This window comes from Ammospiza nelsoni, chromosome 14 (assembly GCF_027579445.1).
Source record: "Ammospiza nelsoni isolate bAmmNel1 chromosome 14, bAmmNel1.pri, whole genome shotgun sequence".
NCBI classification, from domain to species: Eukaryota; Metazoa; Chordata; class Aves; order Passeriformes; family Passerellidae; genus Ammospiza; species Ammospiza nelsoni.
Window position 1 is genome coordinate 6,211,716 of NC_080646.1, and position 17,118 is coordinate 6,228,833.

At 46.0% G+C, this 17,118-nt stretch overlaps 1 protein-coding gene across 1 annotated transcript in view; it reads right to left on the minus strand.

The window, feature by feature from the left end:
- Positions 1 to 688: 688 nt before the first annotated feature.
- The window catches only part of SLCO3A1 (solute carrier organic anion transporter family member 3A1), a 133,213-nt gene continuing 116,783 nt past the window's right edge, over positions 689 to 17,118 (minus strand). Inside the window, exons 5-10 of the mRNA XM_059482527.1 lie at positions 16,945 to 17,109; positions 14,966 to 15,164; positions 13,988 to 14,126; positions 9,672 to 9,847; positions 6,813 to 6,877; positions 689 to 2,243 (exon numbers count right to left, since the gene is read on the minus strand). Coding sequence (XP_059338510.1) covers positions 1,864 to 2,243; positions 6,813 to 6,877; positions 9,672 to 9,847; positions 13,988 to 14,126; positions 14,966 to 15,164; positions 16,945 to 17,109 — 1,124 coding nt within the window. The 3' untranslated portion in view covers positions 689 to 1,863. The remainder of the gene's footprint in view (positions 2,244 to 6,812; positions 6,878 to 9,671; positions 9,848 to 13,987; positions 14,127 to 14,965; positions 15,165 to 16,944; positions 17,110 to 17,118) is intronic.

Genomic DNA, 17,118 nt, shown 5'->3' on the forward strand with positions numbered 1-17,118 from the left:
GGGAAGATCAGCCCCTCTGCCACCTGCATGGAAGTGACATCCAGCATTTGACTCAACATGCCAGGTTACTCCTCTAAACATCCTCAAGTTCACAACAGCTTCAAAATTCACACAAAAAAAGGAACTCTTAAATTACGATGCTAACCCTTAAAGCCCTTCTGACATTTAGTCCATCAGAAACAATTCTGGTTCCTGGGAAAAGAAACCTCATCAAATGCCACCAATTTGCATTGCTTCCCAGCAGGAATGTTTTGGAAAACAAAAATGTGCATACAAAATAAGCCTGACCCCCACGTTTCTTGTAATCAGATGAAAGTTTCCCCATGGTTTTTGCAGGTTTAGGTAGGACTGCACTGCAGGAGCCAAGCCAAATGTGCTCCTGCATGGATGCTTTGTGGGGAGCTGAATGGAAATTTGAGCTGCTCAGTGCTGGCCAGCCTCTGCTCCCATAACCCAGCCTTCCAGAGGGACTATTGTTTGTACTATTCCCATGTACAAACAAAATGTGGCATCCAGGAGAGATGATTCCATCTTCCTCACATGGCTCCCACTGAGAGTCAGTGGAATTTCTCAGGTGAAAAATAAAACACCAGTTGTGAGGGCTGAAGGATTAAGGTCAGTATTCCTCTCATCTTGTACACACACACACACACACAGACACACTTTAAAGAAAACATCCACCACACAATTTCTAGATTGCAAATTATATATATATATCTTTAAAAACTGGAGAGAACATCAACAGCCTCTCCACATATATATGTGTTCACTGAGTCACATAGAATATGAAAAAACTATATTATGTAAATCATCATATTATCTATAATTCTCCAACAGACAATTGTTTTTTATAGAGACACAGTGCATTCATTCTCTTCTTTAAAAACATATTATGTGTCTTCATTGGCTTGGTAGCATATTAGAATGAAGGCGTATGGATAAAAAATGCAGAGGATTAAACAAACCCCTTGAGTCACATTACGTTTGGGTGAATTAAACAGGATCCTTTCCCAAACTAGCATAAATAAATCCTCCTCATGGAAAAGTGTCAGCAATTTAAGGGTTAACACATACTCAAAAATAATTCCAAAAAAACCATCTTATTAGAGGACTACACAGATAAGTATTTGGAACTCATCCCCCTTTAAAAATGACAGCACGTTTGGCAAGTGTGAGCAAACTCTACTGGGTTTTGAGATCTGAGCCTGGTTATTCACAGACAGCCACAGGAGCTGCAATCTGTGAATAAGCCAGGCCTGGAAGGACTTGGATACCCCTGACAGCATTGCTGGCCACTGGGAAGGTTTCCAGCAGCTTTCAAGGAATTCATCCTGGGCTCATGGCTGGTGACAGAGTGTGACTGGTGGAAGGGCTCCAGCACCGCTCCCTCTTTGCCATCGTGGATGCAGCAGGTTGGAGCAGCACCCAGCCTGGCCAGCCCTGCATGGCCCCACACAGCCCATCCCAACTGAGAAAGGACCTATTGCTGTTATCACCTTGCTGTTATCACCCTGCTGTTATCAGCTTGCTGTTATCACCTTGCTTTCTCTACACCCTGTGCCAAACTCTCCGCGAAACCTCTGCAGGTGCCCTCCTTGGAAGCTCGTGCTGTCACCAAAGGGGCTGGTGCCCAGCCACAAGGGCTCCCTGCTTTCTCCAGCACCCTGCAGGATGTCACAAGTGATCCCATCAAAACACTCTGTTCTCAAGAATCCTGGCTGGGTCTGGCTTTGAGAAAAAGACAAAAGTTTCCTGTGTTGCCGTTGCTGTTTTGCAGTTGTTTCTTCTTCCGTTCGTGCTCTCTCCTTGTTTTTATTAAAAAGGACCCTTGTATTATTAATATAGTTCACTCCTCCACAGTCACTATAAAACAGACTCCATATTTTCACACCACTCATGATCTTCAAGGTTATAGATAAATTTTGTCCTATGTGGTTGATTTTGGGGCACCGAGTCCCGCCCCAGATTGTCTAGGGTGAGAGTAGAGGCAAAAAACTCACTAGTGCTGAGACCACCTTCGTGGTTCTTGATGTATCTTTTATAGTTTTTCCTCAAGCACTGCCAGGTGGTTGTGTACAGGATGAATGCAAAGGACTTGAGGGCGATGGCAATGCTGACATACAGGTATCTGTAGACCACGTTGTCATACAGTGCACAGGCTCCTTGCTCCCCACAGAACGTGCTCCAGAACAGACACGTGGAGTCAATCCCGGCCCCGAAGATCAGAGGAGGTGGGATAAAACCTGCCAAAATAAGAGAGACAAGTCATGCTTCTATAAAAAGAGAGGACGTGACTGCAGTGAGTGGAAAGAGGGTACTTTATCAAGGCTAACAGTCCCAGATGCAGCCTGCGATTTTAATTTTTGAAGTTCTAAATCAACCTGAATGAAGTTTGTAGATGAGCCTTTAGCTTGGACTTAACATCTGTGGAAGAGACGTTATATCCTGCTGATATCAACATGCAGCAAGAATCTTATTCAAGTCTGAGTGGCTTTTATTAAGCTTCTTGTTTGCCTAATGAGACTAAGTGGAGGGATAAATGAAAGAGGAGGAGGACAGCCTTGCAGCTCACCATCTCGAAACTGGCAATTCTGCACTTTAGAGTGTTGCCCTGAAGGATCTCATAGCATTCCAGGTTCAGCACCTAAAATCAGCCTCAGCATTGAGATCCCGTTTTGGACTGTACCCTGATATCAAAACATAGCAAAAGGTTTTCTCTGGATCAAAGGAAAAGAAACAATAGCCCATAATAGATGTCAAAGATGCCATCAGAAAAGAAGGGAAAATTTCAGAGTGCCATTAAATGAAATATCACAGCAGGATTCTCCCACAGCCACTGCAGCTAACTACCGATGAGTGTTTCTCAATCATGGTTTGCAGAAGAGCTGCAATCTTCAAGCAAAGTAATCACTCCAATCTCATTTAACTAATAAAAGAAATGCTTTTCTTGTCTCCTTTCCCTCATCCTGCAGGGACACTGCAGCAACCCCCCATTTCCCATTAGCCTGATGGTGATTAGGACATCCACGCTCCAGCTCTGCGCTCCCCAGCCAGCCTGTGCAGCACTGGGAAGAAAATGTGAACATTCTACATAATGCAACCATTTCTCTACCTTCTGCTGTATTTATGGGCAGAGGCTAGAAGCAGAAAAACCCTGAAAAAAGCCCTGATGGATGAAGTCACTGCTGTGGGTTAAGGCAGTGAGCAAAGACAGCATTGCATCTACTGAAATCCAACAGCAGGCAGGCACAACACCCCCCTGACAGTATCAATGCATCCGTAGGTGCTCTGATGCCTGAGACTCTATAAATACCTGTGACAGCAGACACAAGGAGTGCAGTTTTTAGACAGGAAAGTGTTTAATCTTGGATCTAGTTTCATCATTAACCTGGATTTCCAGGCTTAAAAAAGCTACCTTCCTTCAGCTTGTCACGAGCAAAGTAGTGACATTCATGACATGTATCCTAAGACTACAAATAAATTGGTTGTCTTCACTGTTCTCTGTGGTAACTGAGATCTCTTTATTTTATTTTCTTGATGACTGGAGCTCTGCAGATTTTGTTTGATCTTCCTTATATGTTGGTAAATGCAGGAATTAAGAGAGGTTATACGGGCTTTTGGTTCTCATTTGAACCAGTCATTAATAGCACAAATGTAGTAAGTAAAACCAGATGATAAAAAGGCAAGACAATCTGTTTGTTAGAAATACTCGTTCCAGTCATCATATCTAAAAACCTATCTATGTTCTGGAAAAAATATCAGCACCAGCTCTGTGTTCATCATTTCAATGACTGGAAAATCCAGGCTGGGCTGGTTCTGCTTCTAAGTTCAAAGACACTTTTTTAGTTGAAACCTGTGAACAACCACACACTCAACCTGGATTTTAAAAATTCAGCTGGGCTCCTGCCACAAAGAAGCAAGAGGCTCTGCTGCTGACTGCAGTTTGTGTGCCCAGTGCTGCTGGATGGCACCTCAGGGGTAATATCCAGATCTGGCAGCAACTGAGGAGCCACATTCTTTCTGTAATAACAGAAAATAACATGTGCATCATAATTTTGAGGTGAGTCTCTGCTTGTTAACATGCTGAGAGATGCTGACACAAAGCTTTGGAGATGCGCAGGCTGAGCTTCAGGGAGAGCTGCCATCCCCACCTGCTGGCTCCAGCCTGGTGTCCGCCACAATTTGGCCTGGAAAGTGCTCCTTGTAAAACCTGAAGAAGGATCTGTTTCCCTTGAACTCCAAAGCTACTCTCATGTGAATGCAGTCATGTGGAAAAACCTTTAGCAACCAGTGAGTATTTCAGGTTGTTTTGAGCAGAAGAGAGGATGAGAGACACGCAGGAGCAAGTTTGGTGCTCAGAACCCCTGAGACAAGGGGGCTGAGCAGTTGCACTGCACACCAGAAACTCCTTCTGAGAGTGAAACACTGTAGGGTTTTGTCATGTTAGAGTAAGAGGCAAACAACATAAGCTTGGAGGAAAAAAATCTAAGGAAGTGCCCTGGTAAGCAGAGGCTCTTCTAGGATGCATGGTGAACACCACCCAGAAAAAATGCATCCAGGATCTTAAAGGTCTGAAATTCTTTGCCATTCCAGACAAATCCATTCCGAACCTTTGGCTCCAATGGCACTGCTTTACTCTCTTCTCTGGGAAACTGCAGTAATGTTTTTATATGAAGACACTGTTAGGCTGCCCTCTCACAGCAGATTCCTATGAAATGAGACAATATATGCAGGAGGATACCGGGAGAATTCAGTCATGTTTCATGTTATTACAGTGAATATTAAAGAGAGTCAATCATGTACTACCTCTTACTGCAAAGTGTTGCAAAAATTTCTGCTCTCTCTATATATTTATATATATTTCACAGCAGAAACTGTAGGGCTGCATAAAAAAAGGTGCTTCTGTCTTACTGAAATCTATTAGCTAGGATTGCACCTTCGGGTCTCATACCTCCTGCATTTAATTCTCTCCTTTGGTGTAAGAAGCAGCTATTATCGCTGTCTTCTTAAGTCAAAGCTTAAAGGTGAACTGAAAAGCTTTTAAAATAAATCAGTAAAGCTATTCTCAAACCTCAGGTTGATAGAGGCACAATTTGGATACCCTTGCTCATACTGAAAAGTATCTTTCTCTTCATTTTCTGTGCGTTCCAGCTACATTGCTGATATGCTTCAGGATGTATTGTCTTATTTCATGGGAATCCCTTAGTGACAGAGCAACACATAAAGATTTGGATTTAAATTCTCACTATGGCTTCTTTACTGGAATGAAAAAAAAGAAATCTGTTCAACTTAAGTATACATGTCTGAGCCTGGTTTTAGAGGAATCCAGGATGCTACTATCTCAGGAGGCTTCTCTCTTTTGAAAGGAAAAATGAAAAGCTAAAAATCTCCCCCCTCTAAGTATTTTTCATTTGGAAATAACAGCCCACAGCTGTCTTCCTTGCACACTTGTCTGCTGAGACTCCACATTCAGCCAGTCACAGCTGAAGTCAGGCCAAAACCCACGAGCAGCACCAGCAGCTAAAGAGAATGCTGTGTTTGCAAGGCTTGAACCACAGCTGACCTGGGTCATCCCAGAAACTTCCCTTTGAGTTATCTGAGCTCTGGGCATGTTAACTTGAGGGAGCTTTTTGTATGGCCGCAGTTACTTCACCAAAACCAATGGACATCTAATTGGCTTAATTGTAAACTGGCCTGGGAGCACAATTTCCTGTTCAGCTTATGGGGATTAAGGTGTTAAAACAATAAGTAAAAAAATGAAGTCACTTATTCAAAGTGATGTCTGGTACTGCTGGATTTTCAATCCTGTACTTCCCAGTGTCTTGCTGTAGCCTAAAAAATGGCACTTTAGTCCCCAGCTCATTCCTTTGGGACCAAGGGAGCCATGCAGGGAAGGTGCTCTCTGTGCCCTGCTAAAAAAATAAGTTCCACTCCCAACATGCAGAAACCCTGGGCATGAGATGGTCCCACACAACAATGGATCAGAGGATTTTGCCCTGAAGCACTGAGACTAAAGAGCTGAAATAGAAGAGCTTTAAAATAGGAGCCACCTCTTCCAGAGGGGACAAAAAACCCAGCCAGAAACCAGCAGCAGCCTGGTATGTTCCCTTTAATTCATACATGAGGAGAACATACTGGTGCAGAGGAGGAGCCATAAGCATTTTAATGGGATATTAACTCACAGGAGGAAACAAGGACTCAGCTTCTCTCATTTTCCTGGTTTCATTTCTGAGGCACCCAAAGGAAGGCGCAAACTCACCATGTAGCACAGGTCCTGTCCCTCAAAGGAGGGTGAAAATCCATATCCCTCTCCTTCAGCAATATGCAGTGCAGCAGTAATTCTGCAAGCTGCTGACACGTTATTAACAGCTACAGAAGAGAAACTGGTTGTGTGGGACCATGGGAGAAACAGCCATTTCTCACCCAACACTGCATTTTCTTCCATTACCACCACACAAATGGCAGGAAAAGTGCTTCAGGAGCCTTGGTGTGACATCCCTCATGGAGAGGGACCCCAGTGTGCCAGACCCCTCTCACGACACGGGGAGAAATTGTTCTGGAAAAAAATATCAGCACAACACAAATGGCAGGAAAAGTGCTTCAGGAGCCTTGGTTGACATCCCTCATGGAGAGGGCTTGGACACCTGTGTGCCAGACCCCTCTCACGACAAGGACAGCACTACAGAGTAGAAATCAGAGACTAGAAATCAACTTCTGCAACAGAGTAGAAATCAACTTCTGCATGTTAAAAATGGAGTGTTCCAAGAGGGAACAAAGGGTGGGAGAGAAGGACACACAACTTTTGTACCTACCAAGCAACCGGAGCAGCAGGAAAAGCACCCCCAGAGCGTAAGACTTGAGTTCAGGGCTCACAGTCCTGCAGGGAGGAGGGAGAGAGAAATCAATTCCTGTTGTTCTGCTTTGATTAACACACCCTGTGGCCATTCTGTGCTGTCAGCCAGGATGCCACCAGCACCTCTTCAAAAAGTCATTAATGGGGTTTTTCTTCTGCCTTCTCCTGAACTGCCTACAGCCCCAAAAATAATTGCATTGGTGATAGGCTCAGGAATTAGCCAAGTCATTAATAACAACAGCTAATGTTGACATCGGATGTTTATAAGCTCCCCATCAAATTTTCAAGGACTGGAGGGAGAGAAAACTTTTGGTTCTGAAACTCCCCAGACTACTGGGAACAAGAGAGGGAGGGAGAAGGGTGGACCAAAAGGTTCAGTCAGCTTGGTGATTCAGAGAGGAAGTGCTCAACACCAGTTTTCATGCAGTTTGCAGTGCTTTCTGCTATGAACACAACCACTGCTGCATTAAGAGTTATCCTTCAAAGGTGCTTTAAAAAAACACTCATGGCAGGGGTGGTTCTCTGTATAAATACACTGGAGGAGCACCAGCCAAAAACTGATAAAACAGAACCAGTTTTTAAGACAGCTTTTAAGTTAGGAGAAGATCCTTCTGATCATCTGCCCTCCTCTCACACATTCATGGGCCATGCAATATCACACCATGACTTCTGTGTGAAGCCTGTGACCTAGGGATGAATTTCAGCAGTTTCCAGGCAGACCCTCAGACTTTATATCCAAAGCCTTTATGCCAGAAATTATATGACCTTGGAAAAATGTTCCAATGGTTAATGGGTTGGCTCAAATAGGATTCTGCAGTTGGGTGAGAAATGAAGGAAACAGAGCATTAAAAGTTTGTTTTAATGAAAAAATAGATTATCACATGGAATATTCACAGTGGGCTTTTAACTGGTGGTGGTGTCCTTCCATCCACTTTTCTATATTTAAGACCAAAGTCAATCCCCATACCTTAGGCTGGAGTAAGAATTGCCACTTGGAGACATCTCCTTTTCTCACTGACTACAGCAGTGACCAAATGACTTGCTAAGACAAGACGTTTAATTTGTAGACACTGAGTCCATTTTTAAATAACCATGGGAGCTGCCAGTGTCACTTGTCACTGCTCTGGACACCAAGGACACATTCATATGCCACAACTTTCTTTAAGTAATGGAAGATGGCAGTTGCAAGAGAGCATGAGGTGCTACCTGGCTCAGAGCTCTCTGCTGTACATTTGGTACATTTTGTCAGCTATCAGTGATTCTGAGTGAAGTTACAAATCTGGATGTGTGAATTGTTTATTTCCTACAGCTCCGAACTGAGTATGTTTCATCTTCCCTTTGCTTTTCTTATTCCCTGGTATTCTTCTTCCTGGCTTATCTCATTTGAAGGCAACACTAAGATGTCTCCATGTTGTATCCTAAAGGTGCTGGCAGCTTCCTTGAACAAAGAACTCTTCAAACTCTAAATTGCTTTTGTCACAATATTTATCATGAGGAAATTTGATTTCCCTTTAGCTACCGGAGATGCAAAGAGAGAAATGAACTAGTAGGTGGAATAACTCATTTTGTATCCTGCAGGGAGACATGCCCTCACAGAGCTGTTCTGTCCAAAATCCACTCAAGAGTGTGTTTCTAATACAGACCTTATTGATTGAATTTTATTGGAATTTTCCAGGCAGCAGAATGGATCTGCTATTTATGCCTCTGGTTATTAGTCTCAGTAAGTGACAGCTTGGACAGCTAAGTAATTTTGGATAAATGTGTGCTTAGATATCTATGTATATCATAAGGTGAAGTGTTTCATATGTCTGGAAATAACACAAGGTCAGTTATTTGAATAAGCTACTTTTGCCCACCTATTCACATTGGCTTAACTCAGACATGTCCTTCAGACTTCCGAGTTCCTTATGTTCTTGGACTTGGTCCAGGGTGAGAGAAGTTAAACTCCAGTCAGGGAGGTACTCACCAAAGCTAGCTTTAAATTTTTCTGTGGTTTCTGTGGTCTCCAGATGATCTCAAAAGGTGAGCCTAAGCCTCTCTCTAAGTCATTACATGCTGAGAACATGGGGTGGCAATTCTGCCCCTCTCCCAATGCAGCTGTAACCTTCTTACTAGCTGGATTGGAAACTGCACATCTGTATTTCCATGTTAGTCCCAGAAGAACAACCCTGCCACCATTCTCTGCAACATGCCTGCAGGAATCTTGTCCTTTTGGGGGCCCAGTCCCACCTCACTCTCTCCACCACAGGAGAGCTTGAGTAGTTTCTGTTTTCTCTCCAGCAGCTCCATACTGCAGGCCCTGAACTGGGGCCATGCCTGGCTAAACCAGGCACTAACAAGTGAAAAAAAATAGCTTAGAGAGAAAATGGCTTGAATGGAGGTTCAGTTCAAAGTCACGGGTCTGGGGACAGTGAGCTTGGTGTAAAAGGCAAAGGCCAGGAGCTGTGTGGGACCCTCAGCTCCTCCCTGTGCCCTAGGGTCCCTCCAGCCATGATCCCATGCCAAGAGCAGCCCCATCTGATGAGGATGGTGACTGATGGCCCAACTTGGTGAGAATGACTGATGCCCACCTGATGAAGATGGTGACCAAAGTACCACCTGATGAGGATGATGACTGATGGCCCACCTGATGAGGATGATAACCAAAGCCCCACCTGATGAGGATGGTGAATGAAGCCCCACATGATGAGGAAGGTGACCAAAGCCCCACCTGATGAAGATGATGACGAAAGCCTCACCTGATGAGGATGATGACCAAAGCCCTGATGAGGATGATGACCAAAGCCTCACCTGATGAGGATGATGACCAAAGCCTCACCTGATGAGGATGATGACGGACGGTGTCTGCGCCATGGCCCCGATCATGCTGCAGACACACATCACACACAGGAATGTCAGGAAGGCCTCTTCACACCCAGGGCTGGGGCACTTGCCAGGAACCACGGTGGCGTTTTCGGGAGGGACCGAGGTGAGGCACGAGCAGCCACTGAGGTTCTGCAGAGGAGCACAAGGAGTCAGGAGAGGGGAGAGCTCTGATCCCAGCACTGCCCTTTGTAACAGGGCTTGTCAGCAGCAATGCCTAATCCTCTAATGGTCAATTAAATAACTCCTAAGTGCTTGTTGGAGGGGGATTTGGAAAGAGTTTCAGGAGCATCAGAGCTGACGCATGCTGCCAGCAAGGGAAAGCTGTCCCTTGGCTTGTTTCTTTTCTTCTGCTCCTTTCAAGTCTCTCCCATAAATGTCACGGTGACAGAATTATTACCCAGTTCTACCTCTTTGGAGGAGAATAAAGAAACAATCTGTGTCTCTGTGACAAGGAAGATTCCCCCCATTATGGTTCTAATTACTTTCTTATTTACCTCCGTCCTCTTGGCTGCTGCAATTAAACTGAAGCACATTAAATGCAGGTATATCTGCAGCCCTGCTCTCAGCTGCAGGTTTGGGGACTGCTTGCAGCACCTCAAACCCTGGGCAGGAGCCACCCACGATGGGTGCTGCAGCTCACCCAGAGCTGAACCACCACAGCCTGGCAGCAGGGAGGCTGCTGGACCTCAGTGCACTCCAGGGCTAATAAATGACATCTGGTTCAGAGGGATTTGTGTTGCGCTAAAAGCTCAAGTCAAGCAAGATAAACTTTATCAATATGTGATCAGAAGGAGGGTGGAATGACTGCATTTTGCTTTGATCTCTCCAGCAAGTGCAGGATGTGAAAAGAAGCTTTGTTTGCCAGTCACAGATTTAAGGATTTTTTTTTTCCCCCTTATTTTCCAACTCTCCCTCCTGAATTTCTGAGTGGGGGATGTCAGTGCAATTAAGGCACACAATACTACCAAGAAATCCCTTAACGAACACAGAAAGAAACAGTCATTAATGATTCATGGCTTGTCTTCACAGGCCCGCTGGGTTTGCAGGTCACGTGTCTGGATGAGGAGCAACGTCATAAAATATAACATATTGAAAAGCAGCTCAATCTCCTCCCCTTCTCCCCTACCATGTGCAAGCAGAAATTCCTTTGCTTTCCTGCCAAAGGGGTCCCCTTAGGACCATACAAAAGCACACTTTGTGGTTCACTGCCTCCAAAGATAAGGATCAGCAGGGATACCACTCCAACCTTTCTGACACCAATCTCTTTCTCCTGCACAGGAGTCAAATCATTTTTTTTCCAATTAAGTGCACAGAGGACAAGAGAGACTGTGGTGCAGCACTCTAGGAGAGCTGGAGCAGACATGCAGGTGCCTTTCTGCTGGCAAGCAGTAATTAAAATAACAAATTCCTGTGCTGTGAGTTAGAAGCTGACACCTGAAGGCTCCAGAATGGTGACAATTATCACCACTGAGGTGGTGTTTGCACAGACAATGGGAATTTGTAGCTGCTGGCTCTTACTGCAGTGCATTGCCAGCCACCAGCATGGACAAGGCCCTGTGGATCAAACCCCTTGTAAGTCTGGAAAACTATATACCTGCACTGAATAACCCTTGGGCAAAATTCCCATCACAGCAAACATGCAGAATTGGGTGTTTATTTCCCTTGGGATCTCTTCAAGGGACAGAAAGTACCTGTTTTGGGCAGTGATGGGGCACACTGTCCTCCCACTGGTGCAATTTTTTTACAAAGCACAAGGCAGATTCTACCTTCACTGCCTGAAAATTTGCCCCTCAATCTGCTTTTTTGACCACTTTGCTTCAAGGTGCTGGCCCGAAGCAGTGTGAGTGGTTTGTAGCAACCACCTCAGCTTGCTTAGCACTGCACCTCATCCTTACCTGGCAGATCTTTGATCTTTTATTACTGACACAGTATGCAACTCACAGACATCAAACAGGGAAACATCAAAGATGGAGTTATGACTTTGTCCTGTGGAGAGGAAATTTTTTGCTACCAGTGCCAAACTTCTGTAGATCTCCTGGTCTGCAACCTCACTGCATCCAACCACTTGTTATCAGAACCTTCTGCTGCCCACCAACCTCCACACCCAGATTTATGTGCACACAGATGCAGAGTTTACACCTTTAACAGCATCCTGACTTTGCTGTGATTATCCATGCAAATTACCCATGTTTTTAATTACTCATTTTTTAAGCTCTGGCTTTGACAGGGAAGGGACAGGCTAGTATCTCAATGTGAGGTGCCAGCACAGTAACTCCAGGCTGGAATTCACGTGTCTCCAGCCAAAATGCTGAGAGAGTCAGTGGCATCAAACAAACAGGATGCACAACCCAACATGTGGTATGCAAGGGTCACTCCCAGGAATGGCTGGAAAGAAAAGTCCTTGGGGTGCCAGAGCTCTGCCTACCAGCACTGATATTCCTATGGCTTTTTGGACAAATGCACCTCTGAAATCAGCTCAGTAAGAGAGAAGGAGTGAAAAAGAAAGAAATACCTGAGCTACACATTGCTTTTAGAAATTGTTCACAGAGGAAAAGTGAAGAGAAGCAGTCAGAAAGGTAAAATGTAGTAAAGTTAAATAAAGCATTCAGAGAATTTTATGTCCCAGTAAAAAGCAACCCTTGCCTCATCACAAGCACATAACATTCACAAGACCCTCCAGACAGGTCATTACCTGGATTATGGGTTTAAAACTTGGTTTGGCAATTTGGCTTTGCCTCAAGGCCATTGCATGGCCAAACTGGTCCATAATTCTTGATAATGCCCTTCCCAGCAGGTGCTATTGCTTCACCAATTTGTGTTCAAAATGTTACTGCAAAAAACCCCCACAAAACAAAGAGATGAGAAGAACCCCAAGGATGACAACAAAAAGGCAAAATGAGAAGGAGCAAGTAAGAGAGAGCATGAGGGAGAGTGAGTTTTTTGCTGAGAGGTTTGTTCTTGCAGAGCACAAGGTCGGGCAGCTGCAGACTGAAGGGGCAGAGCTGAATTTTCATTACCATGCTCCTTCCAGAGGAGCCAGGGCTTTGCCCTGCACTGCACAGATCTCTGCCATGCTCCAGCCACACACCACCACCAGCTGAACACCTGCTGAAGGCTTGGTGAGCTGGTGAGACACGATTCTGTGTGCCTGAAACAAGCTGGTTTCCTCTTAAAATCATCCTGCTGCCATCTCAGGTGTTGGCTTATTGGGAGGAGGAGGAGGAGGAGGAAGAAGAGGGCAGGGAGGTAACACCTTCACATTGATGTGGATCCTTGTAGGGCTGCTGAAAGCTCAAAGCTGTGGTGTGTCAAAGGGATGCCTGGTATCTCCTCAGAGAGAAAGGATGACGCCTTGGGGGGATAATTGCACATGGTGAGCACTGATATGTAGGCACAAACAGTGCCTGTGACCAGGCTGACCTCCCACAGACTCCACACAGCCCCAGGCAGTGAGCAAGGATGCAGGAATCCCACCAGTCCCCACCCACAGGAGCACTCATTTTTAGTGTAACCCAGAAGACATTAACATTTCAGCAGCAAAAAATGAAAAAGCTGGTTTTTAAGATATTGTTAAAAATTCCCCACATTTCCTTTATACCGAGATAGTTTGGTCTTTACGACTTTTCTAAGGGAAAAAAACTCTTAGAGAGAACTGAAAAATGCAGAATGTCTTTGGATGGAAACTCTGCTCCCCTGACAACTGCTTGTGCTGCTGCCTCAGAGCAAAGCAAGGAAAGAGAAATAAGCAAGCAGAGTTAAAGGAAAGCTTAAACAAGAGTGAATAAAACCAGCAGCTGCTCACCACTGTCTAGGAACCAGATTGAGGGAAAGAGCAAGAGGAAAAAGACTGAAAGGGTTGGGCAGGGCAAACATGGGCAGGTGGAGAAGAGGGGAGATGAGGAATAACAGGATAAAAGAGGAGCAGGTTCCTCAGCTCTCCCTTCTGGGCTAGGGATCTCCTGCAGAGGATGTGTTCTGCCATATGCAGATCTCTCATTACGTTCCTTGCTTCCCTGCTGAGGAGGAAAACCAGGGTGGGAGGTTGTGAGATCCCATCCTGCTCCATGGGTGACCCTGCACAGAGTGGGCATTTATGGAACAAAGTGAACAACAACAGGGGCTCAGCCCCACCAGAGCTTTGAGCTCAGCTTTTGGGGGTGCAGCCACTGGCTGTGGGTGAGCTACCCCACCAGACACGCAGGAACCTCATCCACTTGAGCTCCCAGAACTGTTCCTACAGGTGAGAGGTCCCCAGGAAAGGCCACTCACCGTGCTGCTGCAGCCAGCAAAGCAGGCAGATAAGTATGTGACCCCGTCTGCCCCACACACTGGAGTGAAGGAATCAGTTTGGCATTCACAGTTGTTATTGCACGGGGAATATGGGTCCAGAGATGAGGTTGGAGTTGAGCTGTAAGACAAAGAGAGAAAGAAATTAGTGGACAGTGTGGTATCAGCCACACTGTTGCCTCACAAAGATGCCTTTGAGGGGGATAGTTAAGGCAAACACATTTAAAAAAGCAGTGGCCAGGCTAGCTGGGTTACAGCTCTAAGAAATCCAGGCTACAGCCTCTCCTTGGAGACTGAAATGTCATGGCCACTATCTCCCCTGCAAGAGAGAATCTAATGCAAGGCTTGGGCTGCCCTGTTAACTCAACAAGAAGCCTCAAGGAAACACTGAGAGATGCTGTGGAGATTGCTCTGTGCTTTTCTGCAAGGAGCTGACAGGCTGATGTTGTCATCTAAAGAGCTGCCACTGCATACAGGAGCACTCAGGAAGAAAATACCACATAACTCTCTCCAAGGCCTGTGAGTGCAGGACAAAACAGGGTTATGTGGGCCTCACTTCTCACATTAAAATGGGCCTGCAGCCAAAAACACTCTCTCTTCACCATATCTGTATTTCCAGGCATCTAAAACCTAGTTCAACAAATTCCCCTCAGGCACTGAAATCAATGTACAGAGCAGTGCATGTCCCTTACTGCCAGGACAAACCAGACCCAATGCTACAGAGGTGCCTGTGGGTACAGACTCAGGTCTGGCGCCTTTGGATTCAGTTTGACTGAATTTCAGATTTTAGTTGTCATCTGCAGGTGCTCAGGTCTCTCAGTGGTGAGTGGCAGGGAAACATGCCAGACTAGGAGCCCACACCACACTCTGTGCTTGCTCTGTGGCTGTCTGCACTGCCTGTTGAGGATACTAACATGGATTTACGCTGGTAGAGCTCCCTGAAACTCTCTGTCCACTCACTTGTTTCCATAGGGAACAGTAACCCCTGCCACAGGTCCTGTGTCACAGCCCAGGAACAGGAAGGACACGTAGCAAGCTGTGGACACCAGGTTCACCAGCATGGCCATCCTGATGGCTCCCAGAGCAGACAGGCTGAGCTTCTTCACCAGGAGGCCACCCAGGAATATGCCCAGACATGCACACGGGATTGCTGTCATCCCTGCAAGAGGAAAAAGCAGTTAGCAAGGCCAAGAACTCTCCAGCAGCCAGAGCTGTGCACTGGCATGAGGAAACCTTGCAATGCCCAACTGCTGGAGTAGCACCAAGCTGGGGCTGCCCCAAAAAAAGAACAGATGCAAACAGGCATGCTGCTTTGCATGGAGGAACCAGGACCTTCTGCCAGTTCTCATCCAGGCTGGAGGCAATGCCAGGCTTGCTGAGCTTGGCCCAGCCTGACCTAAGCAGCAGCAAATAAAGTCAGGAATTTTCTGAGGTGTCTGGAGGCTTTGGATGAGCCCTGCTGGTGCAGCTCACAGGAGTCTGATCTTCAGAGACTAGGCAGGAGCAGCATTTGAAAATACGAAATCTCCCTAAAAGAATTTTCTTTAACTGTGAAATGCAAAATCACTGCCAGAAGTGACTCCGTTTCCAGCACAGACAGAAATTACCACACTATGCTTGTTTGGGATTGCTTTTATCCCTTTGCTGCCAGTTACACTGCAGATCTCACTGCCTGAACTGTGCTTAGGAGAGAATCCCAGTCCTGGCATTCCTAGACTCTCTTAAACACCATGTGAGAAATCTGATTACAACTTTGTTTAAGCAAGTTGCTGTGAGAAACATGGAGGTATCTGAGTCTCCTTTCCCCCTGTCAGGTCAGGAGCAGGATGTGCTCTGGCTCATGGGTGATCTCCTCTTTGTTTTTTCCCTTCTCCCACTGGGTCAAAGTGAAGTTACTTTCCTTTGCCAAGCCTTTAATTTTCAGGAAAGATGGAATTGCCTAACAACTTTGAGACCTCTGGCCTTCTGTCAAATCATATTAAAATTCACTAGCAAATTCCTGGGTTGCGGGGGGAGGCAAGGCTGACTGCAGGGGATTGTTTCTTTTGGAAATCCAGGCCAAAACCAGAAGACATCAATGAGTTTAATAGGGAAATAAACAACTGTCAGGAGAGCAGCTTGCAAACTCCTTGTTAGTGATATGAGATCCACCCATTTCCTGATGTCCCATTTTTGACAGATCACTGCCAGCTGCCCATCTGGCAGGCTGTGGCCGCAGATCATCCAAGATCAACTTGCAGATATCTTAATTGGGTGCTGCTGAGAGGAGGGCTGTCATAAACAAATGGCTGGGCCTGCCTGGGATGAGCAGCAGCAGCAAATAAATGAATATTCTGCCACCAGTGTCCTGACAGGGAACAAATGAACACTGAGGAATGTAGAATGTGAAATCACAGCAGCATGGAATGGTCAGAGAGAAGGGACATTTGAAAGACGACCAAGCTGCACTAACTCAGGTACTTGAAGTGCTCATTGCAATCTTGTAATTTCCAGGCCAAGGGGAAGGCTGTAGTGACTAACAGGAGACACTGGGCTTCCTAACCAGACTGAGATGGGCTGCAGAACTGTGGGGCACCGGAACCATGAGACAAGCAAGACAGAACCAGAGATACCCATGAACCAAGACAACCATGAGACAATGCAGTCTTGGGCAACCAGACAGCCCATTTCTGCTGCTTCCAAGGCTCTCACAGACTCTCCCATCCCGGCTGTCCCATACAGCCTCCCAGGGGAAGTGATGGCAGCAGGATGCAGTGGAGAAAGGATGCTGGAGGTCTGCTTTGGGCCCTGCAGCCATAGCACAGCTGAAGGCCAACGCTTCCACTCACAGACACATCTCAAACACATCACTTTTTGGGCAGCCTAACCAGCAGCAGTTACCAGCCACACTGAACACTCCTAAATCCCTTCGGAGGTTTGGTGTCCCCGTGGTTACTCACCCAGGAGCTGGTTGGCAGAGGAGGTGGTGAGGTTGAACTGCTGCTCCAGGTACTTGCCCAGGAAGGCGGCGAAGCCGGCCACCACGGCGATCTCCATGCAGGCTGCCAGGATGATGCAGGTGAACACGGGGTTGGACAGCAGGTGCTTGGTCACTTTGGGGATCACTGCAAGAG